General features: G+C 53.8%; 1 protein-coding gene and 1 non-coding gene across 2 annotated transcripts; both read right to left on the bottom strand.

Annotated features, from left to right (window-relative positions):
- Window positions 1-4,309: 4,309 nt before the first annotated feature.
- Window positions 4,310-23,566, bottom strand: PLXDC1 (plexin domain containing 1). The gene is made up of 14 exons (XM_030509067.1): window positions 23,512-23,566; window positions 22,356-22,480; window positions 20,284-20,427; window positions 20,137-20,206; window positions 19,619-19,741; window positions 19,362-19,480; window positions 19,096-19,195; window positions 17,382-17,477; window positions 15,467-15,548; window positions 12,963-13,023; window positions 11,996-12,131; window positions 10,420-10,455; window positions 9,156-9,316; window positions 4,310-8,019 (listed from the first exon to the last, which is right to left on the bottom strand). The coding sequence occupies exons 1-14, from the start codon at window positions 23,564-23,566 to the stop codon at window positions 7,900-7,902; spliced, it is 1,428 nt and encodes a 475-aa protein (XP_030364927.1). The 3' UTR covers window positions 4,310-7,899.
- A 563-nt stretch (window positions 23,567-24,129) lies between these two features.
- On the bottom strand, window positions 24,130-24,201 carry TRNAC-GCA. Its single transcript has one exon. It is a non-coding gene; the product is annotated as a tRNA-Cys (tRNA).
- Window positions 24,202-25,711: the final 1,510 nt, after the last annotated feature.

The following is a 25,711-nucleotide window of genomic DNA, read 5'->3' as shown; positions in this document are numbered from 1 at the left end:
GATGTCCTCATTCGTCTCAGGATCGTAAGTGTCTTGGATTGGGGCACAGCGGCAGAAGTGGATTTAATGCCATTTTCTGTTTGCCTCTTTCACCTCACTTTGGACAGTGATCATGGCTGAGACCAAGGGACAATGCTCTGTCCTGCTATCATGCCTCTCACACAAGGATCTCAAAACACTTTGCATCCCTTAAATCCCAGCTCTGCCTAATGTGCCCTGTGGAGGAGCTGAGCCCTTGTCTAACCATGCTGGAGCCGGGGGAGCAGAGGGGCTTCAAGGTTATCTATCTGGAAGATTTTGGAGGCAGAATCCAGAGTCCTGCCTCTTGCTTCCTCCCTCAGGTGATAGCATGAAATGTTTGGATGGAGAAAATAGAAGACTGGAAGCGGGTGGATGCAGGGGTGGTCTGTGTGTGGTGTTCATCCTTCCTCAGATATTAAAGATTTATCTCACACCAGGGTTGTTCCTCTGCAGCTGCCACATCCTAGTTGAGTTTCTGACCTCTAACAGTCTACTTTTTCCTTATAAAAATTCCTGATCTTATTCCTCTCTTCAGCTTCTTTCCATCTTCCAGTTGTGCAGAGAAAGAGAGACCAGCACAAGAAAAGAGAGAAGTGGATTACTAAGAATTCCTTAGCATCTCGCACCAAGCTGCCCTGGTTCTGCAAGGAGCTGAGTGGATCTGTCAGAGTAACTGGTGCTCTCCCTTTCTGCTGCTGCTTAAGATGCAACATTCAGCCCCAAACAGATGGGAACCTGTCAGCACAACGTGGAGATAATTACCTGTTTGAGCCATGGGAAGCTTCCCAACAGATAGGAAGTTATTGCAGCCAATATTACTCTGCTTTATGATCTTACCAGGTTTCTCAGGCCCTATTATTCCTTTGAAGAAACACCCAAGAAAATCCTTCTTTCTTGTAAGGGATGCAAATTCTCTTCAGAATTGCAGCAGCCAAAGGTGGCTCTGCTGTCTGGGGAGGGAAAATAACATGGCCTTCAATAGAGGCATGGAAATAGCAAGGAAGTGCAATAACAGAAGTGTCATTCAGTTTGATGATTGCTTTAAGCTTCTGCCTTACTCTTCGCTGCTGCCTGTTGAGCAGTGCTGTGTTCCCAGTGCCAAAGCTCATGACACAGGCTGTTTCTTGGAGGTTGGTGTACAAACTCGTGCATCTCTTGCTGTCGCACCTCCAGGCATCACTTCCTTGCTTTGCCAACAGCAGCAGCTACCATAGACCTTCATTTCTTCAGGGGCAATCAGGCACATCGAGTTATCTCCATCTCTGTCAGCTAGAAAGGGTGAAGGAGGTAAGAAAGTCTCACCCTGGGTTTTCTTATTATTCTGTAGGTTGGCAGAGTTAAAACTCCTTCTGCAGCGAAGTGGAGTCATGGAAATAACCCTCAGAGCCAGCACCAGGAAGCCGGGAGGTACTTGTTTGTCACAGAGCAAGAAACCCACTATTATTCTTGGCAGAACAGCAAACCCCCTCTTCAGTACTTAAAAAAACCCGAAATATTGCAAGTTTTCTTTTCTCTTTATCACAGCAATCCTGCTATTTTATTAGTTACATGCTTTGTGCAGAAGACAAGGTTTTACCTGCATTCTGGCAACACATGCTGAAGGTTTGGTCAGGTTGGAAAAGCAGCAACAAAACTGCCTGTCGATTGAGGGGACCAACAAAATTGAGCTCAGTTTTCCTGAGAAAAAGGAAAATTGCTGCCTGCTCTGGCCTGCTTGCTCAACAGTCAGGGTTTGTTGTGTAAAAGGGAAAAGGAAACCCAGCCTTTGGAGGGGGTTCAGTCTGTGAATTGGCTGCACAGGTTCTTCCTCATCCTTTTGTTATGAGAAGATTGTGGGAGGAGATGCAGGTTATTGCAGAGATCCTCTCGTGGGAGCTGAGTGGGAATGTGCAGGTGTTTTCTGCTTCCTCAGATCCAGGTACAGCCGCAGGGCTCGGAGGCATCGCTGCGGTGATTTCGGCACAGCCTTTGGATCCCTGACTTCAGAATCAGGTCTGATTAAGGCATGGAAAGAAAAGAGTTGTGCTGTAAGCTTCCTATGGAAATACCTCCCCCGTGGCTCTCACCGCAGGCACCAGTGGAATTCTGCCCTGGCAAGCACCAGGCAGGTTCATCCCGGGTTTGTATGGAGGTTTAAGGCAGGGTTAGCTCTTTGTGGAGCCATGCTGATGGAGAGGTGGATGAGGAGCCACTTGGGCAAAGAGCTCCTGTGCCAGATAGAGAAGTGCGTGTGTGTAAAAATACATTCCCCTTTGCTGAATGCAGCACCACAAAAACCTGCTTCTCAGATTGTAAGCAAACTAATCAGTCTGATGGAGATAATAAACCCCCAACGTGCTGATCAGCTCCATGGCTTCCCCAAAGCCCAGGATCTGTATGAGCCCCACTTGGGGTGAGTGCTGCTTTTCGCACCCCAGCCGGGGTGAGTGTGAGCTTTATGTGTTCTAGTCGGGCAGGTTGGCTCCAGCAGCACCCGTTCCTCATCTCTAAAGCTGACCCAAGAAGATTTCTAAGTTATTTTAGCATGTGTAAGAGATGAAAACAAGCAGCTTCTGAGATGCGTGTGCCTGATGCTTGCGGTCACCTTAGCAAGTAATTCCACCCTGCCTTGGCCACCCCTTTCCCCTGAGCATCTGTAAGTATCTTACAAATACCAGCACATTTACAATTTGTTTGTGAGACAGGAAATTATTCCCATCCTTCCTTCCCAAGTGAAGCAACCCGAGGCATAAAGACATTTAATATACAACCAGGCGAGGACTTGAGGAGCCCAAATTCCCTGCTCTCAGTCGTAACCAAAGCTTCATTCCCCGGCACTTGTAAAATGCAGATTCAAAGCTGTGCATCTATTTGAGGTTTTATTCCACCACCCACGGGCCCTTTTGTAGAGCAATCTGCTCCCTGCTTGTTTGCTGTGCTATTCATTCTGGGTCTGCATGCTGTTGGACCTGAGGTTGCCTTGCCAGGGTACAAACCCATGTTTATTTGTGTAATGGATCAGGTATTTCCCCCTTCTCCCTGTTTCTGGGTGACAGCTTGAAAGCTATTTAGTATGAAACCTTTTTGTTGAGAGCTGACTATTTATATTTTTGCTTATTTATATATTATAAAGTATCTGCTTATATATGTATGTGTGTATATATATAAATGGAATATATATATTCTAATTATGTATCTGCTACTTCTCTGCTCAGAAAAAATAGAACAAGGCATCGGGACAGTAGAATTCTTTTCTTAGGTTGGCATTAACTCTTAGCTGTCTGTATTGGGGTAGCACAGTTGCTGCCAGCCTGGCCAAGACTCCTGGGGAAGAGGGGATGGGCAGGGTGTAAGGGGCTTGGGAAGCTGAATGGGAAAATGAGAAGAAGCAGATATATTGCCTCTTTTTCCAGTACTGCAACACAGCTGTAGCCAGCAGGGACAAAGTTCTGCTTCGAAAAGGAAGGATTTAGCTCCTCAAGCAGAATCAAGGCTAAGAGCAGGAGCTATGGATGCTATGAAACAGCCCCAGGCTGGGGAGCTGAAACAGCCACAGGCAGAACATGGTGTGTTCCTGTTCATGTATCGCAGTCAAGCAGCTGGGATACCAGGAGCTGCTTTTATGACAGCTCTGTCCTGCCTCTGTGCACATCATCCTATCTCAGTATGTCTCTAATGATCTTTTCTCTTGTAGGGGGTGTGAAGCAGGACCCAGTTGCTCCAGTTTTGGTGCCAGCTTGGTTATTTCTACATGACACAGCATTTAGCAGGGGAAGAGCATGGAATATGGGTAAATCCTTGTTCTGGCTGTGCCCTTAGCAGCTACTCAAGGTGTAACACACGCAGGAGCAGTGTTACCAAAGCTCCCATGGGTATCAATCTATTGATGGCACAAGATGGGCCTTTCCCTACAGTTCGTAGTCTTATTTCAGTTACTGCATCATGCCAATTTGTTCATGCTTTTAATGTACAGTAGCAAAGGAAGCCTAAACACAGAGGTGTTCCCCAGAGCTCCCAGGTAATAACCCTTAAAGTGATTCAAGTTTTTAACTACTGTCAAAACCAGGCCAAGCAAATTATAGTCTTGATTCAAACCCCAATTACATTAGTTTTTATCCCAGGTATGTCCTGGGAACACCTCCTGATAATGATGTCTTATTACTAAGGCAGCAAAGGACAACTTCAAAAATCCTTGTACTCTTATAGCATCCATTTAAAGAATATAAGATGAAAATCATTCCTAGAGGTTCACACAACAGCACCAGTAACCTTTTGCATGTTTTATTTTGAAAACAAAGCAGTCCAAAAGGAGGATTTTTCTTTTTTAATATTAAGACTGTATTCCATGCAGCTACTCCATAGTAAATACATTGCATTAAAAGACAGTTAAAGTGCCTTTAGTCCCTCGAAATAGTCCAGCTGTGCTGTAAATTCAAGTATGTGGAAAATAGGCCTTTAGTTATTAAGAGAAGATGTTTTGATCAGGGTCCTGCTCCCACTGATGTCACAAATGGGGGGGTTTAGCCTCCAACTTCCATAGGAGCAGACCCCACCTCGCATTGGTCTCTGATAAACCCTGTGCTGTGTTTTCCCACTTGCTGAATGGCCAAGGAGCAGCTTCTTGATGGCATTTTCTGCCTGCTGACAGGCAGCTGCCTTCTGCCCCAATGACCCTCTCAGCAGATGCCACAACCTGCCGGGGCACGGTGCTTGGAAGGACAAACAAGGAGCCACAGCACTTGGTTGTGGTTTGCATCTTCTTTAACCAGCTGAGCGCCGGGCTGGGCACAGCCAACAGCCCATGTTAGAGCTCTGACTTACACAGCTCAATATACACACACGTGTTATGCAGACTGAAGCAAGCCCAAACCCTGGGTTCCTCCCAATCCAGAGGGAAAGCCCAGAATGTGGCTAGAGAAGCCATAGGATTCAAAGCAAAATCCAACTCTTTTAATGTCATAGTCCCCATCATCATGTGCTTGCTCCAGCACTCCAGACTAGCAAGATTAACCAGCATCTCGAAGTCAGAGTTTGACAGACACGACAGGGATATTGATCCTGATGCCTTTGCCTTGGTGCAGCCAGCGTTGTACTTGCACCCAGCCTCTTCTCTTCAACATTAGAGCAGCACTTCTTGATGGTAAAGGCATTTTTCTCTTTCTTCTAGGCACTGGCAACATTACCATTGGGTTTTCCTGAATTTAATAGACAACCTCTTCTCTTCCACTCTTCCAGATGTGAACTTCAAGTGCCCAGAGCTAGACCTCACATCAAAAGGTAGGACAGAGTATTTTATCCTCCTTGAGACACAGCATATAAGTGCCTCGCTTCTCCAGGCTGGGCACTGGGAGATGCTGGTTGGATCCAAACCTTCAGCTCAGAGCATGACTACGGGCAGAAACGTCTCCATCTAAGACCCAGGATCTTAGAGATGATGAATTAGAGCTGTTAATGCTCTACCTGACAATACCTCAAACCATATTCCTTCGTGGAAGATAGAGCAAACATCTGGTGCATGCCTACAGAACAGCCTGGTTTGGTTTCTTTCTTTCCTTAGAGGAAAAAGAATAATTTTAAAAAGCCTTTTTTCCTCCAGGCACTCAGAACTTGGCCTCTCCCCTCAGTGTAGTTGTTTTCCATATCTCAGCCGCTGCTGTGTGAGGCACTTGGATGTTGTTATTCTCCACCTGAGCACCTGATCCTCTTCTGAATCCTAAGACCTTGGCTGCAGTAATGCCAGAGTGTTTTATACAGCTTTATACACTATTTAAAGTCTGTTCTCTTTTAAATTCACAGCATTTCAGAACTCTTGGATGTTGCCCAGCATTTCCAGGGGTTGTAGATGAGGACGGGTACCCAAAATCTTCCTGTTACTATGTATGCGTGGTGAGAAAAACAGTCAAACCAAGGCCATTGTTTGAAGAGAGTTAAATCCAGAGAAAATTCCTAATGAGCTCATAACCATTTCAAAGGAGATCGGATCCTGGGCATAAACTACATGAGAGCATCCGTCTGAATTCTTTCTACTTCAAGGATACAGGGGAAAAAGCAACCTTCCAGCTGAAAGCTTTATTTGGGCATAAAGTTTATCTTCAAACTATGTCTAAAGAGGGACTGTCTGGGCTGGAACAACTCAGCACGACTCTGACTTAACCAGTTTGAGCATTTTGGTGCCTTTACGCCATAAGATGCAGCAAAAGTCTCCCTAGTGGCTATGTAGGAGAAAGTAGAACCTGGGTGGAAATGCCACAAAGCAGCCATGCTTATCTTTAATGGCTATAGGACTCAGCAGATGAGAAGGAAAACATGGATTAGACAGCCCCTGCCTTTGGCAGCACCCACCATCAATGGCAGCTGAACCAGGCAGGGGGTAAAATATGCACCAAACCCATGATTATCAGAATAAATAACTGAGGATCAAGAGAAAATTAATTAAAAAAGGGGAAAAAAGCCCCATACACCTTTTTTTTTTGGGGGGGGGGTGGAATTTTTGCCTTCCACTGGGCTTTGGTCTCCCTCATTTTAACAGGAGCTTTCCTCAGTTTAGAGCCCAAGCTCTGCCTGTGGAAGTAGGGGAGAGTATTTCTGCATTAGTGTGGCATTCTGATGGCACAGAAGGAGTAGAAAAGCCTGAATGGTCTCATGTCAAAGCCCTTCGCTAGGGTCAGAGGCTGGAATCATTATTATATGCACAAATCCAGACCAGGGACCTATCACAGGCAAAATAAAGCAGTAGAAACAATCCACTGACTTCAGAAGGCTCTAAACCCATGATATTGGATGGTGTGAAGCCACCATCGTGTGCCTTCACTCCTTATTTATGTGACATGCCCACGGAGGAGTTCGGATTTACTTCAGGCTTGAGCCTGTGGGAGGACACTGTTTCACAAGCACGCTGTCCCCATCCTCCTCCACCAAATCCCACTCTGTTCCTGCTGGATTAGTGGCCACACCACCAGGATGTGTTTTGAAGGAATCCAAGCTTCTTATTCACACTGTCTCCTTTTGGGCAAGGGTTATCATTAGTGATTTAGCAAACTAATGAGATGCCAAAAAGTGCTTCAAAGCCACCTGCTCACAAACATCCTGAAGGAGAATCCTCTGCAGGGTTTTGCCATTAAGATAGAGCAGGTTTCCCTTTCCCCCTGGCAAGGGGTAGAAGCTGTTGCTTTGAAAGGAGAGGAGGGCAGGGAGTTGAAGACCAACTGCAGGCTTCTCAGCTGCAGAGACAAAGCTAAATGTTGCCTGCCACAGATAGAAGGGAAGAGAAGAGAAAGGATTGGAAGTGGGAGAGAGGGGATGGGAGAGGGTTGGTGAGCCCTGGGAGCCAGCTTTACCTCTCCTGGGCCACCACCAGCACCTCCCCAGCCTCTCCATGGAAAGGAGCAAACCAGCCCAGCTTTCCTGAGTGCAGGCAGTGCCAGTGTGCAGCAAAAAGCATCGATTTTCCTGTCTCCAAGAGCTTTCTGCTTGAGGCAACCCCATATTTTGCCCATAACAAGATTTGTCCCCGCTTTGCTGCTCCTGAAAGGCTCCCGGTGGAGGAGGGAGGAGGTCAGCCAACACAGTGGGGAAAAACACAACCACAAACCATAAACCCCTCTCTGAGCTGAAGAGCTGACTGCGCTTCTTTCTACCACTGTATCCAGGCCTTCAGTGCCAGGCTACAGCCAGTCCAATGCCACAATCGACTGCCACCACTGCAGGCTCTTGCTATCCCATGAGGAATCCAGGCAAATCCAGCCCCACATCACCCCGACTCACTCTTCAAATGCTTCATTGGGTCTTTTAGCCTCTACTCGCTCTTTCTTTTCCAAGAGGGGAAAGACTTTGCAATAGAATTACAGAAGACTCCAACACTTGAGACATGGGAGGTTTGAGGCGCAGGGGGAGAAGCGCTCAGCACTGTTCTGCTTCCACAAAGCCCTCCTTCTCCTGGCTGGCTGGTTCCACCTCGGAGTACGTTGCATGGTTGGTGTGATTTCGGAACTTCATGGCAGGCCAGTGATGTGGCCTTCGCTGGGGACAGAAACAAAGAGCCATCAGAATCTATGACAGGGCCTTTCACGCCAAGCCTGCAGGGAAGTCGGAATCTTGGTCCTGCAACAAGAACAGTGCTGTCTTTGTGGAAGTAATAAATGCTAAAAAATACCTTCGTGATTAACCCAGTTCATTCCAACGCATCCATCTCACTGAGCTGACCCACTACTAAGGTTAAAATGGAGGAGGAAATGGAAAGTTGAAGTGAAATCTCACATCAACCTCAGAACAAGGACGGTCTGTGCCCGGGGTGGCAGCCGAGGATGGCCACAGGCTTCCTGTGCCACCACACACAAGTCAGCTTTGTGTGTCCTCTATCTGCAGAACAGGGACAACCACGTTGCCCCGTCCTGGCCGGGTGTAGGTGAATGCATCCAACACTGCCAAGTGCTGCTAGACTGGTAGAGGCCACGTAGCTCAATTCCCTGCGGCCTCTCCCTGTAAACAGGACAGATGGAGGAAAGCCAAGTGCTCAAGGAGAAAGCCAAGGAGTGATAAGGAAAGGCTGAGGGCCCAGTGCTGCTCACTCCCTCCGCAGCAGCTCCTACGCCAGGATTCAGCCCACTTCTGCCTGCCTTGGGATCCTACAGCAAGCGGTCTTCTGGCTTTTAACAGCAGATGGAGATCGTTGGACCCCCCATCATTCTGTGAATTAAAACCTTCCATTTAAAGCCTTCACACCACCACTTACACACTAGCTGATGGCTTGACATCTAGCAGTAAAGCCTGACAATTTTAGTCCACAGAATCCAGCTGGGTAACTCAAAAGGCAGCGATCTCAAGTATGTCATGGCTCCAACCGAGCCCTCCAACTGCGTGTCGACTGCTCCTGCAAGCAGGTGGAAGAGTGGAACGTCGCATGGGGGAAAAGAAAAGGCAATGTGTGAAAGGGAGCATGTGAAAGGGAGCAAAATAACACCGTGTGGGAGGCGAGAGCCTAAGTTTAAAACATCATCAACTGGAGGTTGGGAGATTAGCTGTGACTGTAGGACCATGAAAAGAAACTCAATCTGGACTCTATCAACGTTCCTCTCTTCTCTTTGCTCTCCTGTAGAAGGTTCAGATTTGGGGTGACAGCAGAGGAGAACAGGCGAGGGATCAGGTTCTCCACTCACCTCAATGAAGAATAGGGCAGCAGTGGAAGTGGGGTGGCTGTTGATATAAATTCCAGCCAGGATGATGACTGCGATGAGCAGCACGGCCAGGACGATCCCCACGATCATGCCGGTGTGAATCGGGGCGCCTGCTTTCGTGGAAGGAAGGCTGCTTCCCATCCCTGCAAAAAAGGGTTCATTTCAGTCTGGAATTACACTGAGACCTCGGAAAAAGGAAGGGAAAAGCAAGGGAAGAGCTTTCAGAGCTCTGCACATAGGACTGAGCACCTCAGCCTGGCTCAATGAGAGGGGAGGAGGCACCAGAGGGCTGTCCAGGCTCCAGCATCCCTTCCAGATGATAGCAGGGGCTGGTTTGAAAGCAGATTAAAGCACCACCATGCAGTCACCCCCTCTCCAATCCATATTCTTTATATATTGGCTGCTCACTCTGGTGGAAAGTCATTAGCCATATGCTGAGCTGTGGCCTCCGTGTGCCTCCCTTGCCCTCAGTCCTCAGCTATGAATATGCAATTGCACGGAGCTACAGAGGGTGGAGGAGGCATTTATTAACAGTGACATTACCAGCCATGTGGGGAGCGGTTTGACTGGAAATGGGAAGATGGGGCGTTCCAAAGGCCTCGTGCCTGTAAAGGAGCTGATCCTGTGCCCAGTTTAGCCAGTTCAACTTCCCTGAGCTGCTTCCAGGTGAGAGGGATGGGCTCATGGTTTGCACAGACCACAGCGCTTGCAAACCTGACATCGGGTGAAGAGGGCTCAGATCCTTCCCATGCTCTGGAATTAGTAAGAGTGTTATGGCAACAGTTTGGTTCCCTGCCCTGGGGCTGATGAACAGACTTTGACTGAGAAAGGATTCATTGGAACAGAGATGAAAAAGGCAGAGCTGGGCTTAAGGACACTTTATGTTTGGATTTTACACCGCTCTTTGGCACAGCCGAGGACATTCAAAAGGAAAAAGGACTTTGTCTGTGCAAAAACTGCAGAGAAAGGGAATTACGTGGAAAGAGAAAACTCATCATCTTCGTTTGCACAGCAGGACTAAGTGGGAGAAGCAGACAAACAGCACCAGGGCAAAAGAGATTTGGCCTGACTCTCACTTTCCACTCTCTGAAATGGTATTAATCAGGGTAAGGACAAGAGGAGCCTTATCTTGATTCCATCCTTCCAGCCTGTTCCAGCTGCCCACCCTTTCCACCCTGCAGCTCCTGGTGCATTTGATTTCATTTAGAATGCCTGTGAGCAGGCAGGGGGAGGATGAAGGGCTTACCTTCACTGCCTGCGTACTGAGTGAGCTTCGTGTCATCTGAAAGAAGAAAACAAAGGCAAATAAAATAAAGTTAGGAGGCACCCAGGATGTTCTGCAGCTTCCCACCTGCTCCCACTACGGCATTTGCAGCAATATGCTGCTAATACAGAATCCCAGAGTGGTTTGGGTTGGAAAGGACCTTAAGATCTTCCAGTTCCAACCCCCTGCCACGGGCAGGGACACCTTCCACTAGAGCAGGTTGCTCCAAGCCCCTGTGTCCAACCTGGCCTTGAACACTGCCAGGGATGGGGCAGCCACAGCTTCTCTGGGCACCCTGTGCCAGCGCCTCAGCACCCTCACAGGGAATTTAAGGCTTCTTTTTAGCAGGTTCTCAGTCATGGCGCCAATACATCCTGAATAAATCAGTGCGATGTTGTTACGCTATAGATGTCTTCCATGGGGGCCCAAAATCCAGTCCCATTTTTAATCTCATTCTGGAAGATTCTGGGATATATTGTACAAGGCTTCACATCTGGATGGTCTCCACATCAGCACCCTCACGTGTCCAGCTGCAATCTCCCTGCTTGGCTTCCACGCTGACACATGACCAGCGGGTCGGACACGTCCGCAAACATCTCCCCACGAGCGGCTCCAGGGAGCTGGGGAGGAGGATGCAGGGGGTGGGTCCATCCTCTGCTTCTCTTGTTCCTTCGCTGTGCTTCTCCAGATGAAGTTCGCTGCCTGATGCAGCTGGATGAGTGTTTCCTTCCAAGATCACAAATGAACTCCATGCCTGGCTCTGTCACAGAAAAGCCTCTTGTTCTTCTTCCAAGAGCCGGCGATGAGTTGGAAAACCATCTCAGTGCTGGTGTCACGCTCCCCCCTTCCCTTTAATTGCTCCTTTCAAAGTCAGCTCTGTCAGCACAAGCTCCGTTCCTCCGCCCAGCTCCTTCCCATTGCTGAAGGACAATTAGGAATGTTCCTTTCTATTTATTCTAATTAGCAGTTTGCTTTAGGGACTATTAAGCAGGCAAATGGAAGCGATACCTGTCGCTAGGATCTGAGGAGCCAGCCCTGTGTTAATAGGATTATCAAGCTTTAGAACATGGGTGTCTCAAGGGAAACTCGGGGCCTTATGTGGAGCTTTCCTGCACTGGAACCAACACCATTCCCGAGCAGAGGGCAATTACAAGCTTGTGCTGTGTTACTGCCACTCTTAGAGTCCTGTCAGCCCTGAGCCACCAGCTAAGACCAAGCACATTAAAAGTGTGAGCCCTATATAATGTATTAACCTCTGCTGTGATGCTGGGTTCTGCCCACCGGGTACCAGCTGCTTGTGGACCTTCTCAAATGCCTAAACTGGCTGCGATGCAACTATAAAACTCTCCCCACTGATGGGTTTCCTCTCCCCCTTTGCCACATCACCCCTCTCACCTTCTCCTTTCCATTGCCTCCTGTACTCACCCCAGCCCTTGTGCTTCAAAACCCACTTGTTCTTGGATTTATTTGGATATGAATTGGCTTCATGAGGCTTCGGAGTGAAAGACCTCTCCAGGGATAAGCATCAGGGAGGGGGTATCCACAAACTGACCCCTACCTTCTGTAGTGAGGCTGTCAATGAAGAGCGAGGACGTAGAGGTGGTGAAGTCCTCCTCCAGCGGTGAGGAAGAGCTCTCAGGAGGTGCTGAATAGTGCTCACCGGCTGCTAAATCCTCACAGGTCTTCTCATCAGACTGGGAACAAAACAGACAAGAGCCACTTTTCCCTTGCTCTCCTCCAGCAGGAGTGCCAGGGAGCCAGGGGGGAGGACTCTGCTGCCCAGGCTTGGGGCTACTGAGCCTGAGGGCTTCAAACACTGGAGTGGAAGCAGGGAATGTGGTCCAGAAGCATGGAGGGGGGTGACCTAGAGGTTAGAGAAGAGGAGGAAAAGGTTGGGAACCACTTAAGTAGGACAAGGTCTGACCTTCTTGCATCACTGGGTGACCTTACATAGGTCCTGTGACCCCCTTTCCCCTCACTCAACCCTCTGGGTTAACAGGGAACAAAGCTGAGTTTTCAGAGGGAGGAAAAAGAAAGAAAACCAACCCAAAGCAGAACCAGATGTTTCCTTAGAGCTGATCTTTCCGAGACAAAGAAACTAGTTCATCCAGCATGGAGATAATTGGAGACCAAAAAAAGTCACAAGGAGTAATTCATGCTTGAGAGTAAGAGTCATGCTTCAGAAGGTGAAGAAAAACACATCCCAGAGCACTCAAACTGCACCACTTGGTAACTTAAAGAGGTCTCTGCACCTCTGCTGAATATCCAGCTCCAGGGAAACAAGACAGCAGCAAGGCAAACCCCAGGTTAGATGGATCAGCTTTTAACCATTCCCATACAGATATCCAAGTGGATTGGTGGTCTTGCTGTAACGGGAAAGGGATATCTGAAGGGGTACTCAGTCTATTCCAGGCATGGGTCAAGTGGAGCTGAGTGTGACTTTTTGGGGATATGGCCATTGGTTTTGCTGCAGATCAGCATCATTCCTAGCAAGGAGCTAAAAGTGACTCTTGTCCCAGCCTCACCTTCTGGCCGCAGCCATAGGACAACCATTCCTCACGGTATCGGTCAAAGCCACTGGAACATCTGTGGAGAAGAGCAGAATTAACCTGTGGCAGATGAATTTGAGAGACACAGCAATGCTAAAGCTCCTTTGCCCGCTGTGGTGGCATTGGTAGGGATTCCCAAGCTGCACAAGAGTCCCAAATGCTGCCCCGATGGGTGCTTGGACAAACAGCCGGGGGCTGGAAAGAGGAGATACGAGTTGGTCTCCAAATACATGGGAGTGTTATATCTCCAGATACAGCTGTGCTGGAAGGACACAAATGTTCCTCTTCATAGAGGAGGAAAAGGATCAGCACCACTTCTCCAAGGGAAACAGAGAAGCAAAGAAATAGGAAAAATATATAGACTGACTTTGACTTTCCATTGCCTGGACCCTGCCAGGGCAAGGCCATGATCTCCATGAGGGTTTTGTGGGGTTTTTCCAGCAACATCTGCACAGGAAAAACACATTAAAGAAATTATAAACGAGCTCAGGAAAACACCAGCTCGAGAAATCCCTACAGAAAGAGAGGCAATGGAATAGCACTCTGACCTTTGGGAAGGCTCTGGGGACACCAACCCATGAATCAGGGGTTCAGCTCATACAAGCACTGATTTACCCAATTACCAAGCAGGAAAAGGAGGAGAAACCACAAAAAACCACTCCAGGTCCTGCTGAGTCGCTGGGATCTTTGCTTAAGGTGCAGTTCCTGTGACAATTATGGGCTCAGCAAAAGCAAAACCACAAACCCCACTGTCCAGAAGTGAGCTAAGAGGTTAACTCCAGCGTTAAATCACTGAATTCAACCCCTGGAAGCCACCCTACCAACTTCCTTGGGAAAGATCATGTTGGCTTTGCAAAGCCAAGCTGGTTGAAAGCCAACAAGATAGCAGAAGGCTTGCTCCAGCTTGCCATGTGTCCTGTCCATGTGTAACCTCAGCTCTTCAGGACGGAGCTGCCAACACACAGTTATGGCTGTGGGAAGCGTGGCCTTTAGCCAACACATGCAAACATCTGGAGAGGGGCTTCGGACAAGGGCCTGTAGGGACAGGACAAGGGGAATGGCTTTAACCTGCCAGAGGGGAGATTGAGATGAGCTCTGAGGCAGAAGCTCTTCCCTGTGAGGGTGCTGAGGCGCTGGCACAGACTTTTCCCAGAGAAGCTGTGGCTGCCCCATCCCTGGCAGTGTTCAAGGCCAGGTTGGACACAGGGGCTTGGAGCAACCTGCTCTAGTGGAAGGTGTCCCTGCCCGTGGCAGGGGGTTGGAAGTGGAAGATCTTAAGTTCCCTTTCAACACAAACCAGGCTGGGATACTATGAAACATGAGCAACAGTGACTTAGGTTTTGGAAGCTGGGGTTTGCAAACACCGTGAGTTTGGAATAAGCAGGATAGCAAAGCTCTTGAACCCTGAGGTTTCAGCCCAAACAAGACCCAGACTCAGCCACTGCATCCCAGGTTTGGTTTTGCTACAAAAGCCACATCTGGTTTCATGCATCTGTCCCAGCTGCGAGAACATCCCATTCTCTGGTCTGAAGCCACCACTGAGCAGCTGCCATCCACAAACGCTGTTCCCCTGGCTCAGGTTGAACCCCAGCTCACCGAAAGGCAGAGAACCAACACTCATTTACAGGGCTCTGTGCTGGTGTCTCAGGCTCTTGCCCTGGCCCTGCTGCCCTGCTCATACCCTGCTGGAATTGCTGCCTGGGAGGAAAAGGTGCAAGTCTTGAGTGTGGCAAGAGAAGGGCTGCAGCAAGGGGGGAACCACGGTGCCCTTGCAGGAGGTGGCTGGGGAAGGGGAGCAGCCACGGAGCCTCCCTGGGAGAGCCGAGCTGTGCCGCGTGTGAGGATCTGTGTTACTGGGTCCTCTCCCCTGCCACGAGCTCTAAATACAGATTTCAGCAGAATCTCATTAAACTCCTGCTCCCCATCACGCTGAAGGAGAGCACGGAGCAGGGATGCTTCATGGCAGGGCCAGCTTCACCCCCCACACCCTCTGTGCACCCCTAAACCAGCAGCAATCCCCCCCACCCTTGCTATGTCTCATCCCCAACAAGGAGAACATGATAAGCATCCCCCTCTCTGTGACCTACCTGAGGCTGGAGCCCGTCCCAGCCTCCCTGCCCTGCACTTCAGTCTCTAATCACAGCCTAAGGCAGGACATGTTTCCCCCATTTAAGCTCGCTGATTCACATAAGAAATGTGAATCTTGCTTCTGGTTTCAACTTGTTCCAGCTGCTGCACTGAAACATCAGGACCCAAAGCCCCAGGGCTGGGAAATGTCTCCTTTCAGTGGCTTGTAACTGGAGATCAGCTCACGGCGTCACCAGGGCTGTGAGACTGAGAACAGCACCAGAAAGCAAAGGAAAACAGGAATAAAAGCCCATCAGCACTGATACAGGCATCAAACCCAGAGCTGTGCTTGCTCTCCCAGCTATAGGAACGTGAGCAAGAGAAGAGGTGGGAAGGAAACCCATCCCTGGTACCTCTGCAGGACGTGGCACCAGCTGCAGTTGAAGGTCAGCTCCGAGCTCACACACATTTCACAGCTCTGATGCTGGAGACAAGCTGTAAAAGAGAGAGCAGACACAGTGACACACCAGCGTGTGCACAGGCACCAGCCAGTGACACACCAGCATCTGTACAGGCACCAAGAGCATCCACTGGGCACGGGTGGTATGGGCAAAACCAGAGCATCAGCAGGTGAGTCTCTAACCCAACCTCTCTGCTATGGGCCTGCAGGACACCTTTCTAGCAGGACTGGACTCCCAGTCCATCCATAAACCTCTTCCCATCCTGTTTAACTGGGAGGTAAAAGACATCTGAGGCTTACAACACATTGCACAGAGGGTGTTATGCCAAAGGAAGGGAGCGATACAAACAGTTTAACCCTCTGTGCTATGTCCATTGTAAGTAGCTCTGCAAGAATATCTCCACACTGGAGAGGATGACCTGCTTGGAGAGTCCAACCCTGGCTGGTAAAGGTGGTTTGTCAAGAAAAGTCACAGAAACTGGTGGTTTCCATGACCTGGGCTGCCCACACCTCTCCAATGACCTCCAGTGTGATCTCCATCTCCCATCCTGAGCTCTTCCCAAGCAGCAGCCATGTGGAGGCAGGCAGCAAGGACTCCGAGAGGAGGCAGAGCTAACCCAGCTTGTCCCCTCCTGACCTGAATGAGGCTAAACATTAATCCCCCACAAGAAGCAGTGACCTCCAGCTCTCCCCAGCCCTGTGGCTCCTCTAGAGATGCTGCTCTCAGCACCCCTGCCTGCTGGGGAAGACAAAAGAGCAGGTTTGAAGGAGAAGAAATAGAGTTATTGCTGGATGCTTATTTATGATCTGCCCTGCAGTATCCCTGCTGCTGCCAAAACTGTCACCCAATGCCCTGGGAAGGCCGTTTCCATGCATAACCCCCGTATCTCCAGGACACATTCCCTCCCTGCTCTGTATTCCTGGGCTGTGTGACGACTCGCATGTGTCCTTGGATCCCAGCACTAAAAATGGGGCTGCTTAACAGCATCCCGAGATATTCCATCTGAGTGTGGAGGCGTCCAAAACAGCTCATAGGCAGACCTGAAGTGAACCGGTGTCCAGCGAGATTAGCTGCAGCTTGTGGAGCAAAGAGAAGGAGTTTTGGCGGATGGGCAGGTGGGAAGAGCGGGGAATAAGGAGTTAACGTCCTGAGGTGAAAGAGGATCTGTTGAAGAGTAACAAGAGCCATCGACCCAGCGTGAGGAATGATGCTGGCAGTGGGATGGAGCGTGGCTTGGGACCATGTGGGGACATGGTGGTTGGCACCACGTCTCTTGTCACTTAGCTGGGGTGTGCTGAGCAGTAGGGAAGGAAAACTGCCTGCACATCCCTCTTTTCCCAGCTTTTCCCATGCCAGCTGGGCTTTGCTGCATCCCAGGCTCCCATCCTGGCTCCAGAGCAGCCAGCCTGGCACACGTGTGGGATTTGCTGTTGGCTGAGATTGACCCTGAGCTGATCAACCCAAGCAGGGCTGTAGGCATGAGATGGCAGGGGTTGGAACTGGATGATCTTAAGGTCCTTTCCAACCCAAACCGTTCTCTGATTCTATGTTCAGTGACAGCCATGCAGAGACCTTCAGGATGAGTGGGGGACCCTGGCTGATGCTCACCCTCCCTCCATGGCTCCCAGCCATTGGGTGATGGGTGACAGCCATGCACCCACCCGGTACCCACTGAACCTGCCTCCTCCAGGCCTGGCTTCCCCCCTTGGCTGTACATAGGGGGCTGGTGTAGTTGCTGGGTGAAACCATGGGAGGAAAACACTCTTCAAGGCATGACCCCAGCCACGTTGTCCCATCACTGTGGTCCCCAAGTGTCCCCAGAGCCCCTTTGTCCCATCACTGTGGTCCCCGAGCATGTCTGACTCACTGGGCAGGGGGGCGAACTCCACAGCTGACATGTTGGTGATCTTGCTGGTGTCCAGCTCCACGCGATGGTACTCGTAGATGGTCCGACGGCGGGACTCTGAAACACGGAGCCTTGGCTATAGACCAGGCACAAACCCCCCCTCTACACCCTTCTCCATCCTGCAAAGGGGGTTACCCCAGTGCTGCTGACTCCCACTTGAAAGGCAAAGGTGGCCCCAGGTGTCAGGGTTGTTCCTGTGGGTGAGGAAAGTGTATGGAGGCTGCAGGGAATCATGGAGTAGTTTGGGTTGGAAATGACCTTCAGAGTCATCTAGTCCACCCCCCCCTGCAATGAGCAGGGATGTTTCCAACTAGGAGGCAATGCAGGAGGTGCTGGGGGGGGATAGGGATGTTGGGACACGTATCTTCTCTCCCCTGTTTGGCTGAGAGCAGCTTGGAGCTCCCCGTGCCCCTGTCCCTGAGCAGAGGTGGACATGGTCCAGCCGGCATCGCTGCGAACAAACACATTTCTCATCAGTGACTCATGGGGCTGTGAACCTCCCCCCGTGCAGCTCCGGCTGCAGCCGCCTTCCCCACGGCCTCCTCCATCCCCGTTTCCTGCTCCATCCCCACCATCCCGGGCCTGGAAGGGTCTCCCACATTTGGTTTCTCCCTGGTCTTCTCCCAGCATCCACCACGGATTCACGTGGTGACACCAGCCAAGATGCTTCTCTGGCATCACGCTTCCATGTGAGGGGAATCAACCTGGTTCCTCCAGCACTTGGAGCCCAGGGGATGAGCAGGACAGAGCATTCTCCCCTCCTGCCTCCTCCTGTCCCACCCTTCAACCCTTGTCTCTTCACCTCACGAGCTGGTTTTGACCCTGATTCATGCATTTCTTCTCCCCTCACCCCTTGGGGCAGGCAGGAGGTACCAGCAGCCCATGGGGATAGAGGCACATCCAGCCCAGCCAAGGTTCTTACGCTGTTGTGAATGGGTGATAAATAAGGACCACATGGAGCTCCATAAATAACAGGGAAAAGCAACGGCAGCAGGAGGTTGGGCTCCTCGTGACAAGCGGGGATGAGAGAGGCTGGAAGAGCCTTTTTGGGGAGCTCAGCCCATGCCTGCAGCTCACGTGTGGAATAAGCGTGTGCATGAAGTCCTTTTGCCTGCAGCACCTCGCCAAAGCTCACAGTGCTCATGGGCCACCTGCAGCGTGAGGCTGCACAGTGGTCTTGGCCATGGAGAGATGAACCCAAAGAGAGATGGACCCAAAGACAGACTGACCCCAAAGAGAGATAGACCCCAGGGAGATGGAATTCAAGAGTGATGGACCCCAAAGAGAAATGGACCCAAAGAGAGATGGACCCAAAGACAAGTGGACCCCAAAGAAAAATGGATCCAAAGAGAGATGGACTCAAAGGCAAATGGACCCAAAGAGAGATTGACCCAAAGACAAATGGACCCCAAAGACAAATGGACCCCAGAGAGATGCACCAGGGGATGTGGGACATGAGAGGTGTCCCTGCAGCTGAGCCCCACACACCTCCTCACACTCCCTTGCTCCCCACCATGAATCCAAGCAGTGCACCCTCCTGAAGTGCCCCAAGATAAGGACATCCCATCTATCCTTCCCCAGCTGTGATCCCAGGGGATCATCCCAGTGGCATCCCTGTGGGATCTGTTGCTCCCTTGCCCCAGCCTCCCCCAGCTCCCCCAGCACAACAACCCACCAGGCACATCAGGAGATGGGTTGAGGACCATGAAGGCGTCGGAGAGGCCGGCTTTCACAGGGTGCTGGGTGGCACTGATCTGCAGGACTGGCACGGGGATCTGCAGCCAGACAGAGAGGATGTGATGGACGTGATGGACCCTGCTCCTGGTGCTGCTGCAGATGTCTCCAGTGCTTTGGCGGCACCGGGAATGCCCAGATTCAGCATGTGGATGGTTATAACTGGGCCCCTCCTGCTGTGCCTTCCCCAGCAGAAACATCTCTCACCTCCTTGTACCCAAAGACGATCCTCCCGGTGCTGTGCAGCGCTGCCTGGAAGGTGAAGCTGCCCATGTCCTCCTTCCCCTGAAGATAGACCTTGTCCCACTGCACCACAAACGCCGTCCCTGGAGCAGAGACCAGAGCGCATCAATCCCCTCACCTCTCCCTGCTCCCGCTCCACGAGGAAGGAGCAGGAAGCCGGGATGCTCCGCACCTCCAGCAGCAGCTCTGGAGCGCGCTGGGGTGGCCGGAGCAGGACTCACCGTTGTCCATGTACTGGACGGTGGAGTTGCGGGAGTAGCTGGGGTTGAAGTTGGCCATGAGGGGAGCCACGTACTGCGTGGCCGTGAGCATCCGGTGGATGACGTCCCCCATGAAGATGAAGCCTGAGCGAGCAGAGGAGGGTGAACAGCGCATGTCCCCTCCTTCCTTCCCTCCTCCTGACCTCCCGCCACCCTGCCCTGCCTCACCCAGCATCTCCCCAATGCCTGGGTGACCTCCTGCAGCCCCTCAGCCCTGGTCCCAGGGCAGGGGTTACACTTGGGGTGCAAGGAGAAAGCTCGAAGGGCTCTCTGGGGCTCAGGGTTGGATGGAATGATCTCCAGAGGTCGCTTCCAACCCTATCGGTTCTGTAAGGTTGGAGCCAGCCCCATGTCCTCCCACTATGGGAATGCCAACGGAGCATGGACACTCCATCGCATCCCACCCCATCGCATCCCACCCCATTGCATCCCACCCCATCGCATCCCACCCCATCGCATCCCACCCCATCCCGACTCACCACCCGTCGCTATCGTGACCTGCCGCAGGAGATGGCCATAGAAGGGGAAGTCAAAGGAGAGGACGATTCTCTACGGGAGGGAGATGGGGTGAGAGCCCGGCCCCACAGGACACGGGCTGGGGTGCGGTGGGACGGGTCGGGGCTCACCGAGGCCTGTCGGTGCATGTTGGAGAGGATCCCATGGATCTTCACTTGGCTCCTGTTGGCTGCGGCCAGGTCAACCCACAGCGCCCTCAGACGCGCGTCCCCTGGCCCATAGACCCGTGACACGTAGTAGCTGTGGTTGTCCTCCTGCGGTGACAAGGGGTGGTGTTAGCTGGCTGGCCCCATGGAGACCCCCCAGCAGGGCTCAGGGACCTCAAAGCAGCCATAAACCAGCACCCAAAGCCCAGTGTGAAGCCTGCAAAGGGCTCTGAGCAGTAGGAGAAGGTGCGGAGAAGACCCATGAGACCAAGTAGGAGCAGAGGCTGGTTGGCGAGAGGGAGCCGTGACTCAGAGAGACCTCAGCGGAGCAGACGCAACCTTCCCGGGAAGAAAACATCCTGCTCCAGCGCCAGGGGCTGGGAGTTACACACGGGAAGTGGAGCCAACAAGTGAGGATGGGGAAACCCAGAGGAAATGATTAACCTTGGAATGGGCAGCGCAGGGAGAGCAGCCAAGCGGGAGCGAGGGGCTGAGCATGGGGATATGGGGCTGCATCCCCGGGTCATGGGATGGGACACGGCTCCATGCGAGTGGCCAGACCCCTCCTTGCTATTCCCAGGCTCCCGGAGCCCCCTTCCCAAGCAGACCAGAGCATGGAGCACACAGCAAGAGCCATCTCCAACCAGCCAGGGACCTGCTGGAGGACACGCGTCCCCAGCCAGACCCCAGCATCTCCCCCCCGGGACCGGCTCCCCATGTGAACCCATGCCAGAGGCAGGGAATGACCCATCAGCCCAGGATTCAGTGGGTTGGAGAGGGGAGAAACAAGACAGCAAAGCCCCATGTTATTCCCAAGAGAGCAATTATAGCCTCTTCCTGCTCCCAGGCCTTCCCAATGTATTCCAAAGAAACAAGGGGGATATAAGCAGGGCTGGGATTGCGGAGGAGCTGACTCACTTGGATGTCCTCATCTATCACCTTGCTTTCGATACAGCAGGAATTAAGAGAGGAGAGGGTTTGGGCACACCAGTAAGTGGGGCAGTGCTTGGGGCAGGACATGGGGATGCCCAGCAGCACACCCCCCTTCATCCTTCATCATCCCAGCATTCCAAACCTGGAATATTTGGGGAAACCTCTCCGAGTTGGCACCCACCTTCCATGGGCTGGTCACAGTGAGATGCAGCAACGTCCCTGACCTGGCCCATGGCCCCGATGGGGACACTCCGAGTGCCCCAACAGGGAATTGCTGCCTTTTCCTCCTGGGAACCACAAGTGCCATCGCTCCCGCCCTGTGGCTCCAGATGCTGCAGTGGCCATTGCTGGGTTTGGGCTGGTTGGGTTTTGCTTTTAAACGCTTCCACATCAAGGACTTTGCTGGCTTCTGGCCCCTCTCCATCCCTGATGCTCCCCGAGCTGGAGCTCCAGCCAGGCAGAACCAGCCCCAGCCCTTTCTCCCTTCCACACCAATCCAATTGAATCCATGACTGGCAAAACCAGCAGGACAAGTCACCGCATCCTCCACGAGGAACCAGCCTCGGCCACGCATCCACGTATCCCGTGATCCCATGAGCCCACCCCGCAGGGCTCAGTGCTGGGCAAACCCCCCTCGGTTTCAAGGCACACAAATAACCAGGAGCTAATTGAGGGCGGGTAATTAGGCAGGGCTGGGATGGGGGAGCCAGGGCTGATATCCCAGGAGAGGCCACAGCAGCAGCACAGGCTGCTGCACCCCAAACCCCTCAGCTTCCAACACCCCCCCAAGCCCCATTGCCCCGGCAGCATCCCCCCTGCACACGTGGCATCGCGGTGAGAGGAGCATCTCCAGCTCCTCAGGGCAAGGCTGGTGGGAGGGGATGACCACAGGGCTCGGGGTGACCCCCAGGGCACCTCCGCGCTGGGCTGTAATTACCCTCCTGGATCCAGCCCCACACATTAAACCAAAGCCAAGCTCTCCACCAGCTCCCTCCCAGCCTGGAAATAGCTCCCAGTGGTCAGGCACTGGCTGGATCTTGCCTTGGTGGGACCAGATTCCCTCCTCCCAAGGGTGGATCCCGTCGGGGGGGGTCCCCACTCACCACGATCCGTGTCTCGTTGGCCGGCAGCGTGTCGATGGCCAAGCTGCCCCCCACCAGGTCCTGGCTGATGCGGGTCCCTTCGGTCCCTGGGCCTTCACCCATCGCTGGGCTCCCAGGGGGGCGTCCTTGAGGGGAGGGAGGGGGGCACGGGGATGGGTTATCGGGGTCCCACAATGGGATCAACCCCCCCAGCAAGGCAGCTTCTGCTTAGATGACACGAGTTTGGGGGGTCTCAGCCCCCCCATCGCTGCAATGATGGAGGCAAAGAGAAGGGCTCCTCGGGTGAGGGATGGGTGCAGGGATGGGTGATGGAGACGCGTAGCCATGGGAGAGGAGCTGCCATGGGGGGGTGAAAGGAGGCAGGACACCCCACAGCTCATTCGCACCCATGCGAGGTGCCAGGGATGGGGAAGATGCAGCTTCAGCCACCAGAGCAGCAGCGTGGCCGTGGTCCACAGCCATCCGTCCCCTCCTCCGGGCTGGAATGGGGTCTCCGGACTCGGAGCATCCATCTCCCAAAGAGACGCATCCCATGTCCCCCCCCCCGCCCGGCTCCAGCCCCAGGGAGGGAGCAGAGATGGAAAACATGGTATTTATTGATGGGGGGGGAGGTTGAAAATGCCATTTGGGACCAAATCTGCAGAGATCCACTGCACTTCCCTGCGGCTCCCCAGAGGAGCCAGGACACCCGTCCCCAGCGACTGGGACAGCAAAGACACCCGCGGGGGCTGCTCCCCTCACCCCTGGGAGAGGGTCCCCCGCTTCTCCCCATAGGGAGCTCGTTGCTGCCTGAGCAGCTCGGAGCCATCCCATGGGGCTGGGTTCTATTCCCAGCTCCTCTGGGAGGGGAAACTGAGGCAGGGGGGAGCCGGCAGCCAGCGGGATGTCCCCCGCGTGGGGAAAGGGGCTCAGTGCTTGGGGGTCCCCATGGGGGCACTGGGGGGGGGGGTTCCCAGCCCTCGCCGATGCTGGGGGCTCAGTGGGACCCCACAAAGGCTCCAGTGTCCCCCCCAAATCTGCACCTACAGCCAGGCCACGGGTGGGGGACTCCGGGTGGGGGCACCCCAGCAATGGGGCCACAGACACCCCCCCCAAGCCCCAGCGCTGCAACACCCCCCTCCCCTTCGGTTCCCTCGCCCCCTCCGCAGCCCCCTACCTGCGCCCAGCGCCGCGCGGAGCAGGCAGAGCAGGATCAGGCCCCCCCAGCGCATGGTGTTGGGGGCCGGCGGGGCCCCCCTCGGGCCCGACTGTGCTGGGGGGGGTGTCAGCGCCCCGCCATCGGCCGGTACCCCCGGGAGCCGCGCACCCGCCGGGCGGGAGCGGAGCTGGAGCGGAGCGGGGCGGGAGCCGGGGGTGGGGCCGGGGGTGGGGCCGGGGCGGGGCTGGGGGGGGATCCCGAGGTGTTGGGGGGGGTCCCGGGGATGGGATCCTGGTGATGGGGAGCACAGGACCGCGGCTGGGATCCCAGAAGCGAAGGTGTCCCAGGGTGGGGGGGGTCCTAAAGTGGGGGTCCCAGGGTGGCACAGGGTTGGGGGGTCCCAGGGTGGGGGTCCCAGGTTGGGGGGGTCCTTGTGGGGGGGGGAGCGGACACTTTGGGGGTGGCTGCCGAAGAGTTGGCTCCGTCCTTCTGCAGGAGGAAGCGACGCCCCCGGCGGGGACACCCGAGGCTGCAGGGAGCGGTGGGGAGCAACGACGCGACCCCCCCCTTGCTGCGGCGGGTGCTGGGAGTAAATAAACGGGGTGGGAAAAAGGAACCCCCCCAAAAAAGAAAATAAGGGGGCACCCGGATTTGAACCGGGGACCTCTTGATCTGCAGTCAAATGCTCTACCACTGAGCTATACCCCCGCTGCTGTCAGATTGTGCTGCCTCCCGGAGGAGCAACGCTGCACCCTCCGACACCCCGTTGTGCACCCCCGGCCTATGGACACCCCCTTGTGCACCCCAGTGCGCACCCATGACCCTTGGACACCCCCATGCACACCCCCATCTCACCTGCCTCACATATCACACACACGCTATGTCCCCCCCACTTGCACAGCAGGGTTGGAGGGGTAGAAGCAGAATACAGCCCCCAAACTCAGCCTCAGCGGTTCAGGGGGGACGTGGCATCATCACCCCCCAAACCCATCCGCACAGAGCGGGATGGAGCCAGGGTAGGCCCGGGCTGTGCATGAACTGCAGGGACCGGGTGGGATCCCCGGGGGGTCTGGGGGGAGCAGAGGCACCATGCGGAGCTTCCGTGGGGCTGGGGGGGATTAGAGCCGGAGACAGCAGCGTTGGGGGGAGCACCCAGCGGGGGGCGGATGAGGGGAGCGATTGTCCCCGAGGAGCAGGGTCAATATTTGCTCCCGGAGCCGCTGAGCAAACACACGGGGCGAGCGGCGGCAGCGCCCGGGGCACGATCCGGGTCCATGGGGACAAAGGAGGTTTGGGGACACCCCAATGCGAGCGGTAGCGGTGGTTCCTCAGACACTGGTCCAGGGTGTCCCCTCGCCCCCGTGTCCCATCGGCCTCTCGCCCTCCTCTTCCCGTGGGGAAACTGAGGCACGAATCACGCAGGGCAGGAGAAAGGGAAGCCCCAGGGGTGGGTGATCTCCATCCCCACATCCCTGGGGGGGACACGGCAGTGTCCTGCCCTGGGTACCAGCCCACCCATAGTATCGCTGCGGGAGCCAGCCCCGGGGGGACTTTCCCCGTTTCAAAGTGTATTGGCGAGGTCGGGGGGTGTCCCCGGCTGCGCCTCCCCGCCTGTTTGGGGACACACTGTCTGGGGGGATGCTCCCGGGGGGGCCATTAGCGGGTTTGCCCAGCGCCGGCCGGCGCAGCTCAGCCGGGTGATAAGGGCCTGGCCACGCAAACACCTCGTTAGTGAACCCATTAGGGAAGGTGCAAAGCCCGTCACCCCGCGGCAGACGTGTGTGCACAAGGGGGGGGGGACACATGGGACATGCATGGGATGGGGGGACACAAAGCAAACACCGGTCAGATGCCAACTGTGTGCTCTTCCTGGGGCTCCCAGCGTTTGCCCCCTGCTCTCTCCTCCCTCCTCCTGGCTGCCCCTTCATCCCGCTGCCCCGCTATGGGACAAACCCAAAGGCTGCTGTTGCATGGAGCTGGCACCCCAAACCATAGGGGCGACACGGCTCAGGGGCACCCCAAGCTGCACCCACCCGGCGCCGGAGCCAGACTGCACCGAGGGGGCTGTTTGCTTTGGGGCTGTTGCCCGCAGCGAGGGGAAGGCTGCAATTATGTTAATCCCTTAACCCCTGATTGCCGCCTCCTTCCCCATTAGGTGGGCAAACAGTTTTAGCCGCAGGGTTCATGATAGGCTGGGGGCTACATATACCCCGTGTGC

This window comes from Strigops habroptila, chromosome 19, assembly GCF_004027225.2.
Source record: "Strigops habroptila isolate Jane chromosome 19, bStrHab1.2.pri, whole genome shotgun sequence".
NCBI classification, from domain to species: domain Eukaryota; kingdom Metazoa; phylum Chordata; class Aves; order Psittaciformes; family Psittacidae; genus Strigops; species Strigops habroptila.
This window is presented reverse-complemented; position numbering and strand designations above follow the sequence as displayed.

Excerpts from the sequence above, each read along its gene's own strand:
- PLXDC1 (XM_030509067.1), bottom strand. The coding sequence starts at position 23,566 with ATGCGCTGGGGGGGCCTGATCCTGCTCTGCCTGCTCCGCGCGGCGCTG. Across the intron at positions 22,481-23,511 it reads CCGCGCGGCGCTGGGCGCAG|GACGCCCCCCTGGGAGCCCA; the intron begins GTAGGGGGCTGC and ends CCTCCCCTCAAG. Across the intron at positions 19,481-19,618 it reads CGTCCAGTACATGGACAACG|GGACGGCGTTTGTGGTGCAG; the intron begins GTGAGTCCTGCT and ends TCTCTGCTCCAG.